Consider the following 27,617-nt stretch of genomic DNA (forward strand, 5'->3'; position numbering starts at 1 on the left):
ACCCAAGTATCAATTATTCTACAAGTGGTTTTCATTTAGAGTTTGGTATTTTTAGAATTTGAAAGTGCATGCTATTCATAACACATTATAATGGGAAAGCGAGAGGAGGAAAAATCCAGTCAACAAAATAAATATAACAACTTGGGGAAGACAGCTGAGTTCTCATCCTACTTGCGAAAGATTTTTCTAGGACTTAACTAAGTAATGTGAGCCACTTATAAATGCTAGAACCCCAAACCCTACCTGGAGACATGGGTTCACCTCTCACCAAACAGCTTAAGAACATATGTGTTTGTGAAGATATTTTGCACTAATGACTCATGGATTCAGAGATAACTATAATTAATGAATTACTATACTGTGTGATTGCTTCAATCACAAGAATAAAGCTTGTGCAATGGTGAGATCTCATCACATCCCATGTCAAAATATGTCCAACTTAAAATCCTCTTTCCACTCCTCCCCTTTATTTTTGCTCTGCCTCAATATTTTCTTGTTGTACTTCATTGCATTCAACTGTTTCTTTATCACTCTTCAAACTCTGACAACCACTCTGACCTCTTCATATATCTCTGAAGACTGATTTTCTACAGCCCAAATATCAAACAGGGAGGGTAGCATGAAATCCCACAGTACCACCTGTGGGACTTCAATGTCCACAACTCAAACTGGGTGCTCTTCATTTGAATGTGTAAGCTGGAAGGGATGCAAGGGTATCTGCTGTTAGCCAATCCAACTCAAGTTGTCCATCTGCCCAAAATTCTTCACTTCTATTTTTTTAGCCTGTTATCCCTAAAAAGATACTGTGGAATAACACTCCTCTTTAAGTACCCTTTCCTTCAACCACTTGCTCCTCTGTCCAGTATCCTTTGACACTACCATGCTGCTGACAAAAGGCATAACCAAGATCTCTACTATTTCCCATAGTCTGATACTGTTTTTGCTCTCGTAATACAAACACTTAATCCAACTAAATAAATGAAATAATTCTTAATGGAATGTGGACTTTCATCACTCAACCACTATCGAGCCTTGGTTCCTCAACATGCTATGTTAAGACAGGGAAAAAAAAATTCTGAGCAGCTCAGGACCAAAACTTCAGCTTTTCATGCAACTAACAGTGTAACTTAAACTACTGCAACAAATATTATCAACAAATTTAAATTTGACTTTGAAAAGGCCAAGTGCACAAAACTTGCATTCTGCTTATATGGCAGTCAAGTCTTTTGTTCTCTCACCAAGACCACCGGATGCAACTTCTGCCTTTCTATCTTTCCATACTCTTGCTCTCCCACCCACCCACTCCCTTCTGTCAGAAAGATACCAGAAAAATCATGAATATCTTGGATCCCAACAAGTTTTGTTCTGATGTCCTCTTAACTGTGCTTCAGAATTAATCCCCATCTTTACAATCTTTCATTCTTATCTAGCAGCTATCATACATTATGAACACAAGCCTACATTCAAACCTATTCTATGAAGAGGAGATAAGTCAGTCAAACTCTTTTCTCACTGCCCTCACCTTAATTATTGAAAAATAATGGACAACATTATCAACTTCTTCACCATACGAAGGCCCAGCAGTTTATTAGCGACTACTAATATATATTCTGCCACTTTCAATTCACAGAACTCCTAGCAACACCATTTACCTTTGAACATAAGACACAGAAAGGTTTAGAAGAAATGCATGGTTACACTTGACATTGCCATGGAATATGAGTGGAGTTAGTGCAGGGACCTACTTGTCCAATTACCATCTTATGGTCTACCGTCCACACTTTACAAGTGAATCTGTGGTTTTCACTTTGGGTTCTTCTTTTCAGAATTCCCCACCAATGCTGAAGTATCCCTTAGGGCTACCCACACTCTACCTTCTAAATGATCTATTACTGACCTCAAATCCTATCCATAGTTTTGCTGATGACAGAATACACCCCATTTCTTGTCCTCAATTGACAAACCTTCGACTCAAAATATTTCTTTTCATTGTATAACTATTAAGCACTATAAAAAACATGTATCTACCTAACCTTAGAATACAATTATCACATTTAGTTGGTGCACCAAAAACATGCTAAAAAATGCTTGACAGTTTCCAGAGGAGGGGAATCCAGTTAACTGTTGGCCTTCTTTCACATACTCACTGTAATCACTTTCTCAGAAAGTGAAACTAGTTATCATCATTCCATGCTTTTCATGAGTCTGTAAACATGAGCAACTGCTGGTTAACATTAATTAACTATCTGGCTTCAAACCTACCAAACCAACTTCTTCTCCTTATCTTTTATCTTATCTTTGTTCCAGGGAAAAGTTTTCTCACACTGTTTTACAATTGTGTGAGAAAACTCTAGCTGTTCAGGAAATACATCAATGGGTTTCTTCTTTTCCTTTAAAACTTGCAAGCATATACATGTTCACACAAAGTGCTGATGTGATATACAGTTTACAATTTCTTGCATCCAGGTTTACTAAAAAAAAGATTAAACTGAATTGGTATATGACTATATTTGTGATACAGCAATAACATAAATATGTTATGTAACACATACATAATAATGATCATATAAATCTGAAACACCTGCTTTCCGTTATTGTAAAAGGCAAAATAAACCATGCATAACAGTAATATTTACAAACAGCCTCAAAAACAATAATCTAACTATCAAACTCTGAGAATAAAGTATAGAAATTACATAATTCATCACAACTGATACTCTGCCTTAAATATAACATACCCATTCAAAATCATCTCTGAGTGGCATGTAACCAAGATCTTGCTGCTCTTGAGAAGAGATGTCCAATAATTGGAATGTTTCAACATTTGATGATTTGTCTAAAAACAATATTGTCCCTCAGTTTCATTTAATAAAACAAACTTTAAACTGCAGGAGCACTTATACCAAAATCTGAAACTTAATTAAAACTTAACATGCTGTAAAAGCTTAACAGCATGTTAAGCTTTTACAGCATAATCTGATGTTATGTTTCTATACAAAGCTGATACATGATAATTTCAATGTCGAAACACTGAAAACTTAAATAATAACTTCTTTTCAAATCTGGAGGGGGGGGGGATTGAATTTCTATTTATGAAAAGAAATGGACTTAATTGATCACTGGCAAATGATTTTCTGAAGCGATGCCACAATGCTATGTGTTATTCAATTAATTACCTAACATGTTTTTCTATAAGGTAAAAAAAGAGAAAAAACATCAACCTTATATCAATAAATCTTGTTGTTTAACATGCTAAACTGTCATTCATACACGAAATTAAAACTACTCATGGACACAAATAATAATAAAATTAAATGGATTTCAATATACAAGTATATTACTCATAGCAAATTTATTCTTTTGTGACTTAATCAAATTTAATGTTTTTCTTTCACTAATTATGTTAACTATGTCTCAAGTCAAACCCAAATTACGGTTTGGACTTTTGCAATCAGTCCAATGTGTCTTTTCAAAGTATGAATCATGTATCAAAAAACATTATGAAATTCATTATTAAAAATTATGGAAACAACTACCATGTTATAGTAAAACTTCAGTTTAATATAAATCAACGTTTTGACCTTCACATTAAGGTCATCATCTGAAGTAAACACATACATACAAAGAACAAGCTACATTACAATCTACATGGTATGCTCAAGTTACATTAATCTGGCCAACTGTTAAAACTATTGGCCTGACCTCTGGTGAAAAAAAAAAAAGAAAAACTTACATCAAAGCCAGAGTCAGGTTATTATTATTATCTATTGGGTTAAAAATCATTAAGAAATATATTACGCTAGAGAGACATGCTTTCACATAATTACTCATATAAATTAGAACAAAACAGTATGGATGTGGCCAATAAGAGCTGAAATCATTGCTAAGAGTAGCATGTTTAAAAGTGGTTTTATAGGTAGTTTAAAAGTAGCATCCTACTTAAATATAAAGAGCCAATAGGCTTCATTTTGGCGATATAAACATTATTTAAATTAAGGGGATATTAAATCCCACATTGTTTTAAAATCGAATAAGAAACTCAAAGATTGGAATCAGAGAGTTTCATGCCGAATATAGTGAACTATAAAAGTATTATAGTACTTTTAAAAATATAAAAATAATATAAAAGTACTTTTATAGTTTACTATATTTGGCATGAAACTCTCTGATTCCAATCTTTGAGTTTCTTATTCGGTTTTAAAACAATGTGGGATTTAATATCCCCTTAATTTAAATAATGTAGCATCCTACTTTTAAAATTAAAAGTAAAATTCATAATGAAGGTTTATTTTCTTGAGCCTGAGAATTAGTAATAATATTTTGGTTTACAGATCAAGTGGTGATCAATTACTCATATAAATTAGAACAACACTTGATCTGTAAACCAAAATATCATTACTAAAAGTAAAATTAAAAAACACTCAACTTCTTTAAGGATCCTCTCCCTCCCATTGGCTTGCCCTGATGTATACCATATCCATCACATAATGGTGAAACTGGATGTACAATTCCTATCCGTAAAAAAAGGTTCCAAACAACACATTAAATTTAACAATTTTGGTGAAGCAGACCTCTCAGACCTCTCTTAGCACCTTACACCAAACTGATTGGAAAAATACTTGTTCTTTACATCATATAAAAACCTGGTATGAAAGCAAATTTAAAGAAGCCTATGATATACTGATCAAGCATTCCTAATCTTAACAATAATGGTGGCATAAAAATCCCAAGAATTTGAATAGAACACATTCAGTCCACTTAAGTTCTTCAAGGTTTCCAGAAAACCCTAACTTTAGGACTCTAAGCAATAATTTCAGCTCTTATTGTCTGGAATCCATACTATTTTATTCTAATTTATATGTGTATATGTGTACTTGTATGGGTAATTATGCGAGAGCATGTTGCTCTCTAGCTTAATATATCTCTTAATGATTTTCAACCAAATTGATAATAACAGGACTCTCTAGTATGGATGTAATGTTTTTTTTTTCTTTTCTTTTTCAACAGAGGTCAAGCCAGTAGTTTTAATGGTTGACAAAATCAATATAACTTTAGCATACCATGCAGACCATAATGTAGCTTGTTTCTTTGTATATATGTATATACTTCAGATGATGACCTCAATATGAAGATCGAAACACAGAGCGATTATTTTGGTTTATATTAAACTGAAGTTTTACTATAACATGGTAGTTGTTTCCATAATTTTTAATAATGAATGCTGAACACTGTGTAACCATGAAGGAAAAGAAAAAAAACTATTATGAAATAACAATTGATATTAGTTTAGTGATAAATGATTATCAACCATTTATGAATATGCTGTTTTGTCGGACACAAAACTAGTTTCTAGGAGGGAAAATCCTCCCATGTCTCTATATGTTTGACTAATTCATCTTCAGATGAAAAAAACTTATAAAGGATCTCAACATCCTAAATATTCAAACCTAGGTCTTTCCAACCAAAAGGCACTATTATTACTAGCTGACTGACAGAGCCAAATAACATCTTTTGATATAAATCTGGGATTTAATGTGTTGTTGTTACCCTAATTATTAATAAACCTAGCGATTCTTCAGGATAATCCTATACATACGTGTATATATGTATGTATAGTAAAAAATAAATCTGTTACTCTGAAACTAAACTGTCAGCAGTTGTCATGTGCCATCCAGTTGTTTTCGACTCTTGGTAATCTTGTGAACAATGCTTTCCGTCCCACTTGGCCTTGTCATTTCTTTCAGCAATTACAAGTTCAAGTTGGTACGTTCCTTTATGTTGTTAGTGAACTCTTTAGTGGTCTTCCTCTCCTCGTGCCTTCAATCTTCCCAAACATAAATGCCTTTTCAGTTATGGACATATTATGCAAGCAGATGATTCATCTCCTTGCATAATATGTCCAAAGTATATCAACTTTTGTTGATATACTTTGGACATATTATTAATCATATTATGAATCACCATGGGATTCTCAACAGAGAGAAAGCGAATTGATTCAATTGAATCAATTCGCTTTCTGTCTTTCTTCTTAATAATCCAGCTTTCATATCCATACATCACTAATGAAAATACCATTGCTTTGACGATTCTAACTTTTGTGGCCTTACTCACACCTCTATCTTTTATAATTTTTGTAAGGTTTAACGTACTTTATTTCCCCCCCCCCCCCATGACTATACTTCTTTTAATTTCATCTTCACATTTACCATAATTTCTTATTCTGGACCCCAGTAAATCATAACTTTCAACGATCTCTATTTTATTTCACTCTATCATAAATTCATCTAAATTGCCAGAAGCCATAAATTTTATTTTGCTGATGTTTAAATTAAGCCCAGCTTTGTTGTTTTCTCTCTTAACCAATAGAATCTTCCTTAGTTTGTGCTATAAGGGTAATATCATATGTAGATTTTAAATTATTTTTCTGCCACCAAACTTGATTCCAGCTGGGTCTTTGTCTGAGTTAATCATTCTTATAATATATTCACCATAAATATCAAAAAGAAAGGGCAACAGCATACAATCTGCCCAAATCCCTTTTCCAGTTGAACACTGTTTCTACAAAGACTGCTTTTACTAAAACTTCATGGTTGTCATGCAGCTCTCTTATCAAGAGAATTAGATGCTCAAGTATTCCCATTGATCTCATTACAAACCACAGTCTGTGATTCGTGCAATAAAAATCTTTCTTATAATCAATAAACCAGAGGAATACTGCCTTCTGGAATTTTCTTGTTCTTTCCATAATCCATTTCATGTTTGCTATCTGATCTCTAGTTCCTCTACCTCTTCTAAAGCTTGCCTGTTCTCGTAGCATTTCTCTATTCACATATGGCTCCAACTTTTGTTGCATCATTTTCAGCATAACTTTATTTACATGTGAAAGTAAAATAATGATTCTATAATTCTCATAATCTCTGGGATTTGATTTTTAGAAACTGGGATGAACAATGATGTTTTCCAATATCTAGGTCAGTATATTTTCTTCCAAACCAACTTGTTGACAAATTTAAGTTAATATATTCAATACTTCATCCCCAGCTGCCCTCAATAATTCCACTGACAATCCATCAGCTCCACAAGCTTTTCCTTTTGGCTGCTGTTCCATTGCTGATATTACTTCCTTTGCATTATCATGGGTTCCTCAACAAATTCTCTGCTTTCAAATTCTCCTTCAATAGTAATATCTTTCTTGTACAAATCTTTTGTTTTCATCTTTTTTTTTTTCACTACCTCTTCTTCCATCAATTATCTTCATAAATTACTTTTTACAAATCCTAATCTAGAGATAAACTTCCCTGTAACTTTATTTATCTTTCTAAAGAGATCTCGTTCTACACACAAAACAGATGTGAATTTAATGTGGAAAAGTGTAAAGTTATGCATTTTGGGATACAAAGATTACAAACTGTGTATCACATTGAGGATATGTACTCCAAGAAATTGATGCAAAGGAAGTGATATCGCCACATCTGGATTACTGTGCCCAGGTCTGGTCACTTCATTTTATGGGGATGAGGACGGGGCAGAGAGGATCCAGAGGCAAGTGGTCTGTGGAATGTTCACTATGAGGATAGATTGAGAGTTTGTGGATTGCAAAAGTTGGTTGATAGGCAAAAAAAAAAGGGAGGGAGGGGGAATATGATAGAAACATTTAAGTTATTTAAAAGCTTTTATAGGATTGATGTAGAGGAAATGTTTCAGCACTTGGCTAGAGGGGCCAGAACAAGAGATTATCCCTGGAAGTTGGGTAAGAAACTGTGGTTAGCAAGGTCATCAGGACTAGATTTTTCACTTGGAGAGTGGTGAATGAATGGAATGGATTATCTGAGTCCATTATGATGCTTTGTTAATGGTTTCAAGGAGAGGTACAGTACATATTGTATTAATGGTTTGGGCCTCCCACGATGAATCTAAGGACTCCATGGAGGTGTCTTTGCAGTCATAATAATTTATTGTTAGTCCTTCTGGCCTCATCTTCCTCGTAGTTTTTGTTATGAAGAAAACATTGGCCAAACAATTTCATTTTCCTCATCCTAACCTCATTCAGCAAACCTCTTTTTTTTTGGTTTATACTCTCGAGTACTTGTTTGTAACTTTTTTGTTCAATAATTATTCTCATAATCTAGAAAAAACAAAATAGATCAAAAACATCTACACAAGTGACAGTCACCTATGTATTGATAACATCCCTATTGAACAAGTTGACTCATACAAGTACTTAGGACAAACAATAAAAATGAATAACGATTTATCTGAAGAACTAGCAAAAAGAAAGAAAGCTGCATGGCTATCATTCAACAGACTAAAAGAAACACTTACTGATCCAAATCTTGACATCTCTCCGAAGGCAAAACTATTTAATAGTGATATTCTACCATCACTCACATATGGATCAGAAACATGGAACACGACAAGAAAAGAAGAAGAGACTCTCAGAATAACTCAGCGTGCAATAGAAACACAGGATTTGTAACATCAGCAGAATGGAACATGTTAGAAACACGGAACTAAGAAAGAGATCAGGCATAAAAGATGTGGTAACTGCAGTATATGAAAGCAAGATGAGATGGGCAGGTCACATAGCCAGACTCAGGGATAACAGATGGACATATAGAATACTCAACTGGCAACCAAGAATAAAGAGAAAACCAGGAAGACCACCTACAAAATGGGAAGATCCACTAGTGAAATCTATGGGTATAACATGGAAGAAAGAGGCTCAAGATCGAGATCGTTGGAGGCATCTTTGTGACCTGCACTCATGGAGAAATCCTGAGTGAAACATGGGTCCATCAAGGTAATCAAGGTAATTATTCTCATTTATTTTACAACAGTCCAAGTTTCTCAGGTATACATTAATGTAGAATAAAGAGTGCACATGTCATCAATCATATTCATGTATTCATGCTGACTTTTCTGTTAGTATAAGTCAATATAAATACAAAAATAATCTGTTAGTAAGGTCATTTAGATTGAGTTGTTTTTTTTTTCAATTTCTTTATTGTGTTTTATTTCTTATTTTTCAGGGGTGCAATCCTAGCTCACCTCCTCGTGGTGCACCCTGGATAACACCAAATGAACTAGAGCGACCCTTGGCAACCAGTCTATCCATGGATCTCCTGGATATTAACTACATGCAGCAATCAGAAATGAATGGTTTGAAGAGCCAACTGACTAGAAATCTCGGACCCCAAGTCCGAATCTGTCATCTTAACATCGAAGGAATTAGCAAATAAAAGTGTGAATACCTTTCAAAATTCCTTCTTGACCAAAATATAGACATTGTACTCCTCCAGGAAACACATGTTGCTACTGAAGAAGTACAGAAGAGGGAAAATATACGGCTACCAGCTTATAGGAGCAACTTACCACCATGCATATGGCATAGCAACATATGTCCATAACGATATCAAGCAGATCAAACTTGTTACCGTGTCACGTGATGATGATGTCAGCTTGGTCGTGACAAAGTTGGGCAAACTGTCGCTTGCTAATGTCTACAAGCCACCAAACGTTCAATGGCCTCAACAAGTCCTCCCTCTCTCTTGAGTCACCCAACTATATATGCAGGAGACTTCAATAGCCATCATGAGTTATGGAGGTATGCTCAGAATGATGAATGCAGCATAGCCTTCACCGACTGGGCTGAGGCCTACAATATCTACTTGGTCTTTGATGCTAAAGAATGTAGCACCTTCAGATCAGCAGCATGGAGAAAAGACTATAATCCTGACCTCTGCTTCGTCACTGCTAATAACATGAATGAACCTCTACCTACTCAAAGACGAGTTCTCGTTGACTTCCTTAACAGCCAACATTGACCGGTCCTCCTTGATGTGGGCATAAAAATACCTCTTGTCTGATCAACTCCCTCCCTGAGATGGAATCTTCGAAGAGCCAACTGGAAAAAAATATGCCACTGACCTTGACAAGTGTGTTCGTTTCATACCTCCTGTACCCAATAACTACAATCGATTTGTAGGAGTTGTCACCTCTACAGATAAAAAACATATCCCCAGGGATTACAGAAAGGAGTATATCCCTGGATGGAACAAACTGAGTGAACAGCTCTACAAGAAATTTATGGAGAGCGGTGATCCGGAAATCGCAGAACTCCTCCTCCACGATTTGGACACAGCAAGACAACAACGTTGGATCGAAATAGTTGAGGGACTGGACCTCAAGCACTCTAGAAGGCCTGGAGTGTATTACAGAAGCTAGGAAGCACCTAGCTATCACTACAGTGATGACTACTAAAGAGACAGATGTCACACCAAACCAAGTTGCTAACCACATTACTAGAATCTCGAGATGCCAACATGATAGAAACCATATCATAGAAGTTAAAAGAGAAGTCAGAGACTTGAAGGCAAAACTATAAGACGAATCAGAATACGCAAGACCCTTCAGCAATGAGGAAATCAACAATGAACTAACTGATACAAACACGAGAAAGGCCTCGCGGTTTAATGGAGTTCACCCGGAATTTCTTATTCATGCTGGCAAGAATACCAAAAAATGGCTCACTGATTCCTCTTAGAAATAATGAATACACCAGTGTGTTGCCGAAGGAATTTAAGAGAGCTATGATCATAATCCTTCCAAACCTGGAAAATCAACTAACAACCTACAAAACTATCGTCCAATCACACTACTAAGCTGTGCATATATACTACTGGAAAGACTACTGTACAACCGCATAAGCAACACCATCTTTGAACACATTCCAATAGAACAGGCAGGCTTTAGGCCCAATCGCAGTTGTTGAGTAGGTTCTGCCGCTGACATCATACATTGAAGCGGGCTTTCAACAAAATCTAAAAACTTCCATGGTTTTCCTTGATTTAAATGCCACATATGATACTGTCTGGAGAGAGGGCATGCTGTATAAATTAATGAAAGTACTACCGTGCCGAAGAACAATACAGCTTGTTAATAATATGCTCAGCAATAGATATTTCCATGTTGTCCTTGGAGCAAATATCAATAATCAGAAGAAACTCAACAACGGCCTACCACAAGGCTCAGTACTGGTCCCTCTCTTATTTAACCTATACATAGCTGGCATGCCAGATACAGTATCTAGAAAATTCTAGATACTGTATCTGTGGATGACATAGTGTTAGCCACCGGAAACAGAGAACTAAGACAGACAGAGTAAACTTTCACAAATGACCTTGCTGCTATGCATACCTACTTTAAAAAATGGAGACTGCAACCAAGCCAAAGTAAAACTGAAGTGTTAACATTCCATCTCAGCAATAAACTGGCACATGATGAGCCGAACATCCGATTTGGAAATTCAGTTCTACACCATAACAAATATCCTAAATACTTAGGAGTTACACTTGATCGCACCTTATCACATAAGAAACACGCTGAAAACACAGCTGGAAAAATAAGCACTAGAAACAACAGCTGCCATGCCAAACTAATTGACTGCCAGCTTAACACCACAATGTAATGTTATCACTGGAACCATAAAAGCAACTCCTGTTTACTGGCTCCCAATGTTGAGTAACTTAATACCACCAAACCTATGAAGACAAGATGCTCTACTATGAGAATATGATAAAATACTCAGAAATACTGAATTGCCTATACACCAACGACATACTAGAACTACAGCTCAACAGACCGAAATCAAGAAAGCCCCCTCTCCGTGAAGCTAAACACCTGAGAATGACCAACTACAATACCAAAGAACAATGAAAATGAACGTGGAGCATAAATACCAATGCCCAACTCGAAACTTGGTTGGATAGGCATTGTTTCGACACCCCAGGTATGGAACTGAGCCAAAAGACATGGATAACACTGAACAAAATTTGCACCAGACATGGAAGATGTGCAAGTTCTCTGTACAAGTGGGGAAAAATTCACTCACCGGAATGTGACTGCGGGCACCTGAATCAATCAATCCACCACATTTCTATTGAGTGCAGTCTTCGTACATACTCGGGTGTCAAAGAAACAACTTCCTGGAGGCGATGACGCCTGTTATAGACTGGATCAGATAACTTGTTCTTAACTTATAAGTGTTTTGTTTGTTGAAAGTATAAGTGTCTTTGTTTTTTTTCTAATTGTTTGTCACTTACTTTTTACATATTTATTTTGACTTATGTACCTTTATAACTGCATGTAAATTGCCATACTCTAAATAAAATAAACAAATTTTATTTTTCATCACTAGTAAATAGACTTTCCAGGAATCTCTCAACTTGTTCTATGGAGTGGCCTTTTAAGTTATCTGTCCATTCATCTGTGATATCAATATTTTGTTTTATGGGTATTTATTTTTAGACCAAAGTCATCTGAGCTCTGTTTATTCATAACTACAACTTTGCACATCCTCTATTCACAATGATTAGGACTGTGTCATTTGCCTATCTTAAGTTATTTCTCATGTTTCTTTTACCAACTGAGATAATGCTTCTGTTTCCATTTCTTGCACACAATTTCCCTTTCTGAAAAGTTATCAATAGTGATAACACACATCCAAGTCAGACTCCTTTTTTTTTTATATCTCTACATTATGAAAGCATGTTTATTTTTTATCTCAGATTATTGATTCCAATATGATTTTTATTATCAATAAATCTTTTCAGTTCCAGTAGAGTGTTTTGTAAGATCCCAAAAAGTTTATCATTAGAGCAAGTGTCAAATGCATTTTCAAAATCTCTAAAACAGATGTAGACTTGTTTTTAGACAAAAAATATTGCACATATCATTCTGTGGTTTAATATTGCATCACTTCTGCTTTTCCACTATTATATACTGTTCCTCATTTTAAATTTTATTTATCAGGTATCAACAGTTATCAAATACTATTATAAGAAATTGTCTCTTACAATAGCATTACCCAAACAACTATGAATTTGGGCCATTTTTTTTCCTCTACGTATCACAAGGGTGTACGTTATCTCCACTGTTATTCATCATCTATATGGATCATTTTATGAAGGAAAGTGGTATTAAACCTGATATTAGAACTGGAGACATCAAACTTAGCTCTTTGCTTTATGCAGATAATGTTATACTCTTAAACAAATCCAGTGCAAGTCACCAGGATTCTCTAACTAAACTGAATAATACTTGCAATAACTTTGGTATGAAAATCAGCAAATAAAAAGACAAATACAATGAAATAGGGAGAAACACTGAACCCATCCTAACAATAAAACATTTTGGCTACTTTGGCATAAATTTTAGTGAAGATAGCACATTAAAACTGAAAATAGATAGCAGAATTAGCAAAGCTGGTATGGTAAGAAGTCAACTGACTGTTTGTTTGTTTTTGGGTTTAATGTGCAAGGACAGCTATGGTCATATTGCACCAAAAACACATGTAATAAATAAGGGGCTTATATAGGTCTAAAAACTATATATTAAAGTTGAAATAACAACAAAAATTATAAATGAAACATTTCTTAGAAATATACTATTCAATAAATAAGTAAGACAGTGTAAAATCAGTGTAAAAAAACAAATGCAAAAGATGCATATAAAACAGATGTAAAAAGTATAAAAATATTAAAATTCATAAAAGGTACATAAAACAGGTTGTTTAAGAACATATTTAGACTAATAAGTATATAATTTATATAGGGTGGTAAACATTAATACTCTGTAAAAATTTAAAAACCAGGCTGACAGACATTAAGTTTCATAAAATCTGCCTATTGTAAAAGTGGCTAAAATAATGACTGCACTTGGTGAAAAGAGGACAGCCGATTAAAATATGAGTAATGGATAGTTCAAAGTCACAAACTTACATATAGGAATGTCATCACCCCTCAGTAGGAAGGAGAACATAAGATGACTATGATATATGTGGAAAAAAGTAAGAATAAATTCCTCTCTTCGAACTCTGTGCAGGCTGTTTCTTCAATCCCAACATGGCTTGAAATTCAACAGGCATGTACATCAAAGTGTAGCTCTAGATTTCTTATTGTCTGAAGAGAACTTTGTGAGTATGAATATATTAAGAAGTCAAATGAATAAATTTATATGGAATAAAAGAGAAATTAGTCAAAACACTAAATAAGTTGTATACAAAACAGTATTCACACCAATTTTAACTTACGGATCTGGAAATAAAACACTTGATCAAAGACTGGAGACCACTGATGTGGAAGTTATGAGTAAGATCAGATGAGTGAACAGATGGCATCAATGGCAGTTTCATATTAAAAATGAGGATATTAGAAAAGCACTTGATGTTGTTATCATCCAGGAATGTATTAGCAGAGCTAATCTCAGGTGATATAGCCACTTAAACAGAATGGGAGAGGAAATATTAGCAAAACAAGTATGCTTTGCCAAGATGGCAAGAAAGAGACACCTAGAGGAAGACCAAGATCTAGGTGGTAGGCCTTAGAAAACAAAAATATAAGATTGATAATGTTGAAGTCTTGGCAGATAAATTAATTTGGATGAAATTTGTTGTTAGGATATTGAGTAATGATACAACTTTTTTCATGTAGTACTATCATAATATCCTGTACATCCAGTGAAGGTACTTACCAGGAATTTGAGGATTTGATTTATTTTATTAAATCCCATTTTGTTAAAAGAGACTTTCACATAACCTTTTAAGGAATGTGGAGAACTGACCAGAACTTCTGACCTAATATCCAATTCTCACCTTCTCACAGTGAATACTGAATGAACAAGAATGAACTGGCAATCTAGGATTTAGCCAAACATACTGGCATTACATTCCACCAAAAGACAGTGGTGGAATGTAATGCTAGATGGAAAGAAGCAGTGTTAAATAATGTCCCCACTGTTATCAGGATCCAGGGAAAAGTGAAGTCAACTAATGCAACAAACTCACTCTAATCATTAGCAGAATTCAGCAGGCACCAATGATGTAAGAATTATCAATGGAAAAGAAGTAGAACTGGTAGAAGAATATTAGGGAAGTATCATGTCAACAAAACTGGTGTTATTGAAACAAAGAAGACCAAACAGATGGAATTCTTCTAAATAACAAATTGTTACATTCAGGCAATAAAGATCAGGAAAAGGAAGGAGTAGCTATAATATTCAACATTAAACATGAAGATACCTTCTTGAATGGCAGGCAATTTAAAGGTGTGATGCAAGCAAATATGGGGGAAATTGGACACCAAGACTTATTGGTTCCTATGGTCCCACAAAAGATTCTATTAAGAAGGAGAGGAATTTAATGAATCATTAGAGACGATATAAAGACAAAGGTACAAGTTGATCCTTACTTGAGATACAGCAGAGTAAAAAATGAATACCAGACATTTAAAATGATACAGGAAAATCTGAAGAGAGAGAAAAGCTAATAATAATGGTAAGTACATGCTGAATTTCTGTTCAAGATGGACTGGTCATTACTAACAGCTCTGATGTAAAGATGTACACAAGTTCTGTGAAGCACATCAAAGGAAATCTAAACTCTCTATACTGTTTAAAGATCTGTCTGAAGCATCTCTGATCTCTGGTACCCTTTTCTTTCTTGGCGCCGGCCTGTTCCCCAGGCACTTCAGCACTGACTTTGGCCTCAATTTCATTTTGTTTAGTACAAGATAATCTTCGTGCACTTTCTACCTTTAGCAGTATTTTGAGAAAGACAGAGAAAAAGATTAAACTAATAGTCCTATCATTCTTCACATTTGTGCATTTGTATGAATTCCAACCTCTTACAAGGCCTCTGAACAATTCACCAATAAATTCAATTTGTGAAACACTCTAATCCCTCCACTTTGTGTTGCCTTAATTAGCTCTGCCTAAATCTCATTGACACCTCAGATGAGATGAGAGTATCGTTATAAATGATAAATGAGGGGGAAAGTATTTTTTGTCTGTAGAAGCGTGTACATGGGGCCAGTTTGCCTGTTCTGAAGGACGAAAAACCAGTTTCCAGGAGGAAAAAACCTTCTACCTCTGTTTGAGACCGGCTAACTCACTTTTAATCAAAAGAGACCAGATAAAGGTTCCTCATATCATGCACAGGAATCGAACCCAGGTTTTTCTGACCAAAGGGCTTCGTCTATACCAACTGAACTATGTAGGCTCTAAAACAAAAATATTATCACAGCTCAATGGATGGATAAAAATTTAAAACATAAAACTTAAAAGGCCTCTCCATAGAACAAGTTATAGATTTCTGGAAAGTATTTACTTGTGATTTAAAATAAGAAATAAAACACAAACGAAACAAAAAATCAGCTCAAATGGTTTTACTAATGGATTATTATGTATTCATATTGACTTTACTAACAGATTGTTCTCATTTCTTTTAATGCTGTAAAAGAAATGAGAACAATTATTGGACAAAAAAGTTGCAAAGAAGAACTCGAGAGTATAAACCAAAAGAGCAGTTTGTGGAATGAGGTTAGGATGAGGAAAATGAAATTGATTGGCCATGTGCTAAAAAATTGTTTGGCCAATGTTTTCTTCATAACAAAAACTACAAGGAAGATGAGGCCAGGACTAACAATAAATTATTATTACTGCACAGACACCTCCATGGAGTCCTTAGATTCATCGTGGGAGGCCCAAACCATTAATACAATATATACTGTACCTCTCCTTGAAACCATTAACAAAGCATCATAATGGACTCAGATAACCCATTCCATTCATTCACCACTCTCCAAGTGAAAAATCTAGTCCTGATGCCCTTGCTAACCACACTTTCTTACCCAACTTCCAGGGATAACTTCTTGTTCTGGTCCCTCTAGCCAAGTGCTGAAACATTTCCTCTGCATCAATCTTACAAAAGCCTTTAAATAACTTAAATGTTTCTATCATATTCTCCCCCTCCTTTTTTTTGTCTATCAACAAACTTTTGCAATCCACAAAACCCTCAATCTATCCTCATAGGGAACATTCCACAGACCAGACGTGGGCACAGTAATCTAGATGTGGTGATATCAAGGTTTTATAATAAGGAATGATAACTCTGCTTGTTAATATGCTCTTCCATAACCAAGTAATCCTGTGAGCTAAATTGGCTACTTTAGCAATATGCCTATAAACTTCAACTCTCTATCTACCACTATCCCCAAATACCTGGCTTCATCAATTTCCTGGAGTACATTTCCTCAATGTGATACACAGCTTGTAATATTTGTATCCCAAAATGCATAACTTTACACTTTACCACATTAAATTCACATCTATTATGTTTTGTCCATTCGGTCAGCCTATTTAAATCATCCTGTAAGCTCTCTCTCTCTCTACATTATTCTGATTAACTATTACCTTGCAGTTAGCCTAGTGGCTGTGCGCTTCGCAACTATATGCCTGGGAAGGAGTGTCCTAGGTTCGAATCCCATCAGTGACATGAGGAGCTGAAGGATCTTCCACAGCCATAGTCAAGTTAGCTGGTCTTGGGCATGGACAGTAGGGTTTTCCCCCAAAGTTTATTCTGGGGTTTTTCATCCCGCAATGCAGGCAAACCAGCCTTGAGAACTCAATACTACAGACATAGGATACACCGGGGCATAGAGCTGACCACCTTATCCTGTGAACTGTTTGAGGTCCGATGATTAATAAACCCTTGACACCGCAAGGTAAAAGAGAGTAAAAGGAAGATGAGATGAGATGAGACTATTACTTTACCCAACATTGCATTCAGTAGACAACTGAATTTCTCCCTTCCTATATCATTTATGTACATATTAAACAGCAATGATCTGAGCATAGATCCCTGCAGCTCACCACTAGTCACCTCCCTTCTCCTGGATTCTGCTATTCCATATACTACTTTTTGATATCTGTCCATCAGTCACCATTTTATCCATATCACCAGTTTCCTATCCATCCCCATTTGTTGCACTTTGCTTAACAGAGTTCCATGTTGTATCCTCTCAAACACTTTTGGAAATTCCAGCAGTATCATTGCGTTGCCATTCCTTTTATCCAAATCAGCTGTCACTATATTATAAAACACTAACAGATTACTAAGGCATGAGTGACCCTTAACAAAGCCATGCAGCCCCTCACAGAGTATCATATTTTTATCCTCCCATTCCTGAATTCTCTTTTTGACCAACTTTTCCAGTAATTTTACCATCACTCCTGAGATACCAATTCATCTATAATTTACTACCAGACTCAGATCCTCCTTTATGCAAAGGAATTTTTTTCCCTTCCTTCCACTCTTGGAATTTTGTCAAAGTTGAGACTTAAACAGCCTAGTCAAGTCATCACCAGTTCCCCTGCACATTCTTGTAAAATGAGAGCCAATATTCCATCTAATCCCACAACTGTATTTGCATTCAGATTCTGCAATTCACTAAGTACCTCCAATTCTTTAACCTCTGTTCTCGCATTAGTCCATGTCATCTCTGTCATATCAACATCTTCACTTGGATGATATACCCTTACAAAATGATGACTGCTCAGTAGCTCAACAATTTTGTCTGCCTTCCTTACCTCTCTACCATCTGCACTCATTAAAGTTATCCTTCGTCATTCTTCCTCCTACTTGCAACATAACAAAAAAGCTGTTTGGGATTTCTTTTTGCCTGTTTGGCTAATTTCTTCTCATAATCTGATTTTGCCTTCCTTACCATGCTGGTCGCCTTTCTTGCCTGATCTTTGTATTGGTCATGAGTAGATGGTCACCTTTCTCTGTCATAAACGGTATATTCAATTGGAAGATATATTCTTGCAAAATAATCATTCAAGTAGCTCAACAATTTTGTCTGCCTCTGTTACCTCACTACCACCTGCACTCATTAAATATTACTCTATTATTGTTAACTGGATGTAACACACCTGGACTAGTCACAATTATTGTTCACTACTGCCATAAGGGAAAACCATACGAGCAATTTTTAACTTTTTCACTAATTGAAACCATGCAGCTATAACTTCATTTAACAAAGTAAAACACATTCTGGGTAACTGTAAACTGCCAGTGAACAACTTTGTGGTCAATACTATGAAAACACATTGAGCATGAAGGGATGGACAAAGGGATGCAAACACGTTAAAAATATTAATAAGTATACCAACTATGTACCATATGCAGCCCATTCACTCAATCTAGTTGAGATAAAAAGTAGTCTCAATGGTATCTGAAGTTGTTGACCGACTACGTTGGCATTTTACGACAATTGTACATTTACTTTTCAGATTCAATTTATAGACATGCATTTTAAACATACATGCCAATGTGAAATTTTATGAAAACACATTGAGCATGAAGGGATGGACAAAGGGATGCAAACACGTTAAAAATATTAATAAGTATACCAACTATGTACCATATGCAGCCCATTCACTCAATCTAGTTGAGATAAAAAGTAGTCTCAATGGTATCTGAAGTTGTTGACCGACTACGTTGGCATTTTACGACAATTGTACATTTACTTTTCAGATTCAATTTATAGACATGCATTTTAAACATACATGCCAATGTGAAATTTTCTCTGATAACTTTTAAATATAACAAGATGATTTGTACATTATGAAGCTGTTAAAAATGGTTACAACACTTCACAAACTCTGAAATACACCCAATTCTCCATTACACAGTAGGTCGGTTCCAGAAAAACCATGTAAAAAAAGAATACAGTGAATATGAAAAAAATAGAATGGTTCCAGATATGAAAATCCAATACGAACAATAAGTTATTTTCAAACAAAACACATGAAATCATTGAATAAAACTATTTAATTTTAATGGAATATTTTTTATTTTAAATACTTATTTAAAGTATATACATATGAATATTTCTTAAAGAAAATAGTGAGTCACTAATAAAACAGAAATTCGAAAAGGCCTAAATATACCCGTGCATATGGTTATTAGTTAAATTTTATTCGCTGTCACTTTCTGACAGTAGCCGCATTCTTTTGTGTGAGACTGGAATTAAATCATTTACATCACACGAAACACTTTGGCCATTCTGTTCAATGGCAAAACATTTTCTTCAGTAAAAGGAACTAAATTAGCACTAATTTCCAATAATTCTGAAGGTTGATTTTTTTTTTTAACACGAACTCTATAATTAATCGTTGAGGTTCAGTTTTGACTAGATCTTTGTATAATTCTTCATATCGAACCACACGTGACTTCAGTTCATGCTTAAACTGTTCAGCTCATTCAGTATCTGGATCATGTGTAAGAAAATGACTTTGCAATTTACTAGATATTTGAAATCCTTCTTCAATTAATCCTGCAGTGAGTGGAATCTCTTCATCATCATCACTTTTTTTCTTTTTCATCGAGATTCTCAAGAACAACTTTTGTTATTTCGTCATCACTAACAGCCTTGTCAACCATCAATATTCAATATTTGCAGACGAAAAATCATCAAATCCTTCTTGGCCAACATGCTAATCTGATGATATTGGGATATTCAGTTGTATGCAAAGGTACAGGGTTTTTCTTTTTCACACATTCTGGCCAAGTAGCTTTCCAGTGTGCATTTAAAGTACATGGTTTCAATTCTGATAATGTCAACTTAGTAAGTTTGATGCAATCCAAAATAGAAAATTTCTTCCACACATCAATAAATGTCAGTAAATTATCCTTATCTAGTTTATCCAAAATGTATTGGAATGTTCTTCTTATGTAGTAAGTTTTGAAGGTAGTGATCACACCCTGGTCTAGCAGTTGAATTAAGGATGTTGTATTAGGTGGCAGAAAACAAAATTCCACATTTGGGTGTTCTAAAACAGGATGGCCAAATTCATTGTCTATAATCAATAAAACTTTAAAGTCTGGGCTCAACGTTACCTGATGTCATCCCCCTTCTCCCAAGTACCCATTCCCACAAGAGGCCACCCCTGCTACCATCCACACTGGGACATACTGATTCGTTCAGAACAGCAATCCCTCCAGATGCCTATGTCCTTCCTCATTCAAATGCAAGCGGTCTCTCACATACAATTCCTCTCTGTTCTCAAATGCACTCCAAGCATCCACATATTCCAATCCTCTCTTCTGACACATTCGCACTAGTATGCCATTCGATATCACCGCTCTTCTGCTCAGTTCTTCACTATCATACCTAAGCAACATACACTATCTTTCCTCTCTGTGTCTTCTTTCATACACCCTCAAGCAAGAATCTAATATTTCTCGCTGCCCTACTTACATTAATAAAAAATAATTAGGCCGCACAAGGTCTACTGTGCACAGATTTGGTCACCTGATTTTCAAAAAGACGAAGAGATCTTGGATGGGGTCCAGAGGCAAATGATTAAGGTAGTTTCTGACTTCTGGAATGTCAAATATGAGGAAAGGTTGAGAAGATGCAATTTACAGAGCCTAGTGGATAAGAGGAAGAGGGGAGATATGATAGAGACCTACAAGTTAGTAAGGGGTGGGTTGTTATTATTACAGGATCAATGTTGGAGAGGTTTTCAGCAAACAGTAAGAGATCAGGGGAGAACAAGAGGTCATCCCTGGAAGCTGTATAAGGAGAGTGTAAGCAGTGGAGTGAGAAGCAGTTTTTTTTTTTTGCATGCAGAGCTGTGAATGATTGGAATGCCTTGCCAGAGAGGATGGTGTTTGCAGAGAATTTGAGTGTGTTTAAGGCACAATATGATGAGGTGCGTGTGTGTATAATAAAAGGATCTCCTAGATGAGTCTGACTCCATGGGGTCTTGGAATAATAATAATAATATATGATCTTCTGAAGCATTGCTGCAAAATAATAGTCATACGATCCTTAGCTGCTTTAAAGCAGCTAAGGATCATGATTTCACTAAATAAGTTCTACTTGGCATTTTTTTGTCTACATTCTGTAGCGTAGAGTAATCCCTGATATTTAAAACATCAAAAGGGGGGGGATCACCAAAATTCACATTTAAGTACATATGTACCATTCTAGGAAATGATAATTATAATAGAAATACTCTTTTTAACAGAACTGAATTCAAACAGAAATTTTAAAAATAAGCATAATTTGAACCATGTAAAAATCAAAATATACCGTGTAAAAATAGAATTGCTTTTGTTTTTGACATGCAAAAAAAGGCCATGTAAAAAGAGAATTACCTGTATATTTTTGGAGACTCAGAAGAGAATCCTAAATCCAAACAAGATGCAAAAAATTTATTCAACAAGTTGTTAAAACTGGAATATGCCATTTTAATAATAGTTTGGGAAGAAGTGCAGGAAAGTTTCAACAAAACAAACATGAAATTGCTTGTATTGATGAAATGCTTGATTTTGATGTATATGAAGGATACAATCTGTTATCATCTTTACTTTCATTTGTTAGAGAAACCTTTGGAACAAAGAATTGCAGACTATGAAACAGAAGTGAAAAATCTGATTAAAGAAATAAATACAAATATTGTGAAGTGAATCATTACAGACAAATTTTCTGATGGAACAAGTAGCAAGGATTCATTAAGAGTAGATGACAAATTTAGAGTAGAAGTCCTAAACAGACTCTTTGATTGTTTGATAACCCAGTTAACTACGAGGATTGACTAACATGAGCAAATAGGAAAGGATTCAAGTATCTTTCAGATATAGTTGGAAATTTTGACATTGATGAGCTCAGTATGAAACTTGCAATATCCTATTATAATGAAGACATTGATGAAAACTTGCTGAATGAGTGCCGTCAATTCAAAGAATATTTACACTTAAATAATTGGTGAAGCCAGTAGGCACAAGAAAATCTGCAATACTCGCTAGTTCTACAACTCATTCATAAAGCATCTAGTTGAGCTTTTTTACAAATTCAACAACTGTCTTAAAGAGTGATTATCTATTACAAGCTGTGAAGCAGAGAGAGAAATTTCTCAAACCTTTCATTTATAAAAAATAAGTTTTGCTTTACAATGATTGAAGAGAGCTTGGACTATTTGAGTATTTTAACAAAAATTGGCATAGCAACAACATTATCATATGATACAACTATTTAGGAATACAGTGCCAGAAAATGTAGAAAAAAAAAATATTTTGCAAAGTTAATCAAATAATATTAGTCATTTACTGGAATAGGTCTAAATAAACAGATTATATCATTGTCTTTTTGTTGCTTTTCGGTTTATGAACTTTTCAGTTTTCTCTATAATATATTTCTTTCCCACTTTTTTTTTTTTTGATAAAAAGGATCCATTCCAAGAGTTCAAGCTTCCATTCCCACAAATTGTAAATCTGCCGCTGTGTGTGATGCATGCATGTGGATGCATGCATCACACACAGCGGCACTCATTGTAGAAACTTTGTAGAAACACACTCTTTGTAGAAACACACACACAGTGTGTGTGTGTGTTTCTACAAAGAAACACCTTGGAGTTTCTTTGAAAGAATGAAAGACTTAAATGTCTGGGAGGAAAAATCTGAGCCATCTTCATCTATCGTTTAATCAATCTTCAGCTGAAAAATCCTGAAAAGTTACAAACACAAGATTTGAAACCCAGGTATTTTCCATCCATAGAACAAATATCATAACATTCTAATAACTGCACTATGGAGAAGGTCAAGGTGAGAAAACATTATCATATTTCTAAATTATATTTGGCAAGAAATTATAATCTATAAAAAATAAGCAAAGTAATGTACTTTGCTTATTTTTCCAAATGTAAGCATATAATGTCTGCACATGAAGTATCTTTATGACTAATTTACTTGTACATATATAAGTTTACCTCACATTAATCATCTCAGTATCCCACAATGCAAAGTACATTTCCTTTCAGACATTTGGAAGAATACTCAATGTTTATTCAGACATGTAATACAGACATGTATATGGCTATGAATTATGGGAAGGGAAAGGTCGAAACCAGATTGGTTTTGACCTTTACTGAGGTCTTGTTAGTAGACCCAAACCCAGAATACCAAGGTTGAATTAATGCAGAAGTCATATGTTATCCACATACATGTGAGATATTGACACGATTAATGTGAAGTCAACAATTTCTATATACAAGTAGCTTACTTTCAAAATTACTTCATGTGCAAACTTTATTTGCTTACACTTGGATGAAGGATTAAATAAGAATATAATTTACTTCAAAACCAAGTATAAAAACATTCTATAACTAATTCCTGCTCAGAGTATTTTAATAATAATGTAATAAGGTGAAACACCTTTTTTGCTAATTATATATGGATAATATATGATTTCTGCATTAATAACCTTGGTATCTTTATGGGTTTTTGCCTTCATTTAGTAATAATAATATTTGTATGGGGGGTTCCCCCCTTTCTCTCCAATTCCTTTGGGGGGGGAGGAGGTTGAGCCCTCCTAATGAGGGATTAAGTACATATATTTTTTTATGATTGTAAATCCGTGTGTGTTCACAGGAACGGTTTGCCTGTTATGAGGAACAAAAAAACACGAATTTCTAGGTGGAAAAACCCTCTATCTCCCTATTAGACCAGCTAACTTACCTTTAGTTGAAAGAGACCAGATAGTGGGAAATGAACCCAGGTCTTTCTGATCGTCTATACTGACTGAGCTACGAAGGTCTATGAGTTTACCCTTCAACTCACTGAAATTCAGAGTGATCTTGTTAATGACTCAGAATTATTAAAAATGTAATAAAAAACATAAAATGCAAGCAGGCCTTGCATTTCATGATTCAATAAATAGGACTTGAAAAAAAAAAACAAAAAAACATTTAGATCTGAAAATAAAGTAAAATACGAAACATTACAATTTCTTTCTGAAGTTAAGATTTCAAAAAAATAAATAAGATAAAAATAAAAATATTTATATAGTCAATTCTCACTACAGCAAACACCATTATAACAAATATATTCATGATGACAAACTAGAAAAAATTCCAATCCAACTCTCAGAGGCACTATTATTATAAAGAATATACACTACAGCAATGTATATTTATGTCCACTGTACAACATACTATTTCTGTGGTGGTTCTAGAAGTTTCTGTTAGTATGAATAACTGTAATATTTTGTTTTATCAGCAAAACATTTTTTTAAGTCCATATAAACAAAAAAAAAATAAATAATAAGAAGAAATTGGAAGTTTTTTCCACTTGGTTAGAATATAATAAGTTTAGTTTAATCCTTTATCCAAGTGTAAGCAAACAAAGAGTTTGCACCTCAAATATCTTCAGGACTGAGGCAACTCGTGGTGAAGGTGGACCAAGCTCTCATCACTCCTACTCTTAGTATCTCTCATAACGCAAGGCACATCTCCTTGCGGAAATGTATAATACTATGCATTAAGGGAAGGGCCACTACCCATACCGGTTTCAACCTTTATTTAGGTCTCTCATCAGTGAGACCCAGAACCAGAGGTGGTGATACTAAGGTGGAAGCAATGGAGAAGTCATATTTACCTATACAAGTTGCCAAAAGGTGTCTCACCTTGTTATTAAATTACTCTGGATTTAGAGAAAGACGTTGGAAGTTTTTATCCACTTGGTTAGACTATAATAAATTTAGTTTAATCCTTTATCCAAGTGTAAGCAAACTACATTTTTTAAGCAAACTTCTTCAGGCACAAACTTTGTTCGCTTACACTTGGATAAAAGATTAAACTAAATTTATTATAGTCTATCCAAGTGGGAAAAAACTTCCAGCATCCTTCTCCTCTAAATCCAGAGTAATTTAATAATAAGGTGAGACACCTTTTGGCAGCTCGTATAGGTAAATATGACTTCTCCATTGCTTCCACTTTGGTATCACCACCTCTGGGTCTGGCTCCCACTGATGAGACCTCAACAAAGGTTGAAACTGGTTGGAAGCTTGGCTGATGAATGGCAATGCTGTAGCCCATGAAGTTAACTGAGGCATGGCTGTTGCTGTTATCTCTCGGATGAGATATGAGCAAATGAGCTCTGCTCGGTGGTGGGGTGAGCCTGCCACGGTGTAGAGCCAACTTCTTCTCAGTGGCAGTGTAAGTCTGTTACTGAGGGGAACAACGCTGAGTTTTTGGACCAGTACTTGAACATTCAATAAAAGTCGAAATCGGTATGGGTAGTGGCCCTTCCCTTAATGCATAGCATTATACATGTCCACAAGGAGATGTGCCTTGCAATATGGGAGATACTAAGAGTAGGAGTGATGAGAGCTTCGTCCACCTTTACCACGAGTTGCCTCAGTCCTGAAGATACTTCAGGCGCAAACTTCGTTTGCTTACACTTGGATAAAGGATTAAACTAAATTTATTATAAAAAAATAAGAAAATTGTTTTCTCATTGCAATATATCACTTGTTCATAAAATAGATTCATTAAACCCATTTTGGAGGAATACTCAATAATGTTTAATCAGATTCTGAAGGATTTATGATATTTTACAATTATGTGGATATGTTGTTTACATCATTCTCTCATTCTAAAAATTTTGCTTATCGCTATTCTGCTGAAAATTTATCTTGTGATTTTCAAGAAAACGGTATATTTATAAACTGAACTATGAACCATTTAATTATTTAAATTCATTATAGAGCATATATTCATTTAAGAATGTAAGCTGTCCCATTATTATTAAATCTGTGATTTTCAGGGAGATAATCACAAATCCAGGGGAAAAATACCAAATACACTGTAAGCAAGCTCAATTGAATATTATTTGATGTATAATTTGTCTTTATAACAGACACAGAATATATTATATAGCATTTACAGATTAAGTATAATAAGTAACAGAAATACTAAAATAAAATGTCATATTATAATATTGTTATATTATCTAATTGAAAAATACACTATATTGTGAAAATAGATTCATTAATTTACACATACATCCCAGTTTTTTTTTGAATTACTACACTGATGATGTGGCACAGCAAGATGCAAAGACAAAAGGGGTATTAATCACGGACCGCCATAATAGTTAATCAGTTTGTGAACTGTAGCATGAAGACAGTATTATCGCACTATAGCTAAATTTATTAAGAGATGCAAACATAATAGTGGAAAGAAACCAAAGTAACAATCAAAAAGAAAGGGAAGGGGTGTGGGTGCAGGTTAAAAAAAAAAAAGATTAAGTGCTGCTACTATCACTGCAACCCTCAACAAGAAGTTCAAGGCATCCACCAGTTATTTTCTCCATAAAAAGTTATGTACTACTTCACTCCATACATTTAGTCTTGGTTTCCAGCCAAACTACCTCAAATGCTAAGGTTAAACAATGCCTATGGTATACAAAGTTCACCATGTGGGTGGATAACAGGCTAGTGGAAAGCTGTAGTATCATTACTCCAGTATCATTCATGGCATACTATTCAAATCAAATACACATCTGGATAATGACAACTTCTGGGAGAATGCTATTCACCAGACTGAAGTTTCCTATTTGTGTGGGAAATGCTTCCCCACATATGGACTAGGAGCCTCTAGTCAGTGCCCAGGAAAATGAATATACTAAATGAAAGAATGGCCCCCTCCTATAATGGATAGCATTATACATGTCTGCAAGGAGATGTGATTTGCATTATGGGATACTAAGGCAAGTGATGAGAAGTTATACCACCTTTACCATGAGTTGCCCCAGTCCTGAAAATACAGTAAACCCTTGATTTAACGGACTAATAGGGACCAAGGGGTGTCCGTTAAATCGAAAGTCCATTAAATCGTGAATTTTTTAAAATAAAAATATCTGTAATATTATACTGCAATTTTATCAATATTAGCACTGTAATAACAAAAAAATTGTTTTATGCGCAATTTTC

The 27,617-nt window shown here is 34.9% G+C and overlaps 1 protein-coding gene across 1 annotated transcript in view; it reads right to left on the minus strand.

Annotated features, from left to right (window-relative positions):
- The window catches only part of LOC150102631 (transcriptional adapter 2-beta-like), a 348,460-nt gene that overhangs the window by 217,761 nt on the left and 103,082 nt on the right, over positions 1 to 27,617 (minus strand). Inside the window, exon 8 of the mRNA XM_090398716.1 lies at positions 2,739 to 2,836. Coding sequence (XP_090254842.1) covers positions 2,739 to 2,836 — 98 coding nt within the window. The remainder of the gene's footprint in view (positions 1 to 2,738; positions 2,837 to 27,617) is intronic.

This window comes from Typopeltis vanoorti, chromosome 10 (assembly GCF_054136105.1).
Source record: "Typopeltis vanoorti isolate ZY-2024b chromosome 10, IOZ_Tvanoo_1.0, whole genome shotgun sequence".
In the NCBI taxonomy this organism is placed as follows: Eukaryota; Metazoa; Arthropoda; class Arachnida; order Uropygi; family Thelyphonidae; genus Typopeltis; species Typopeltis vanoorti.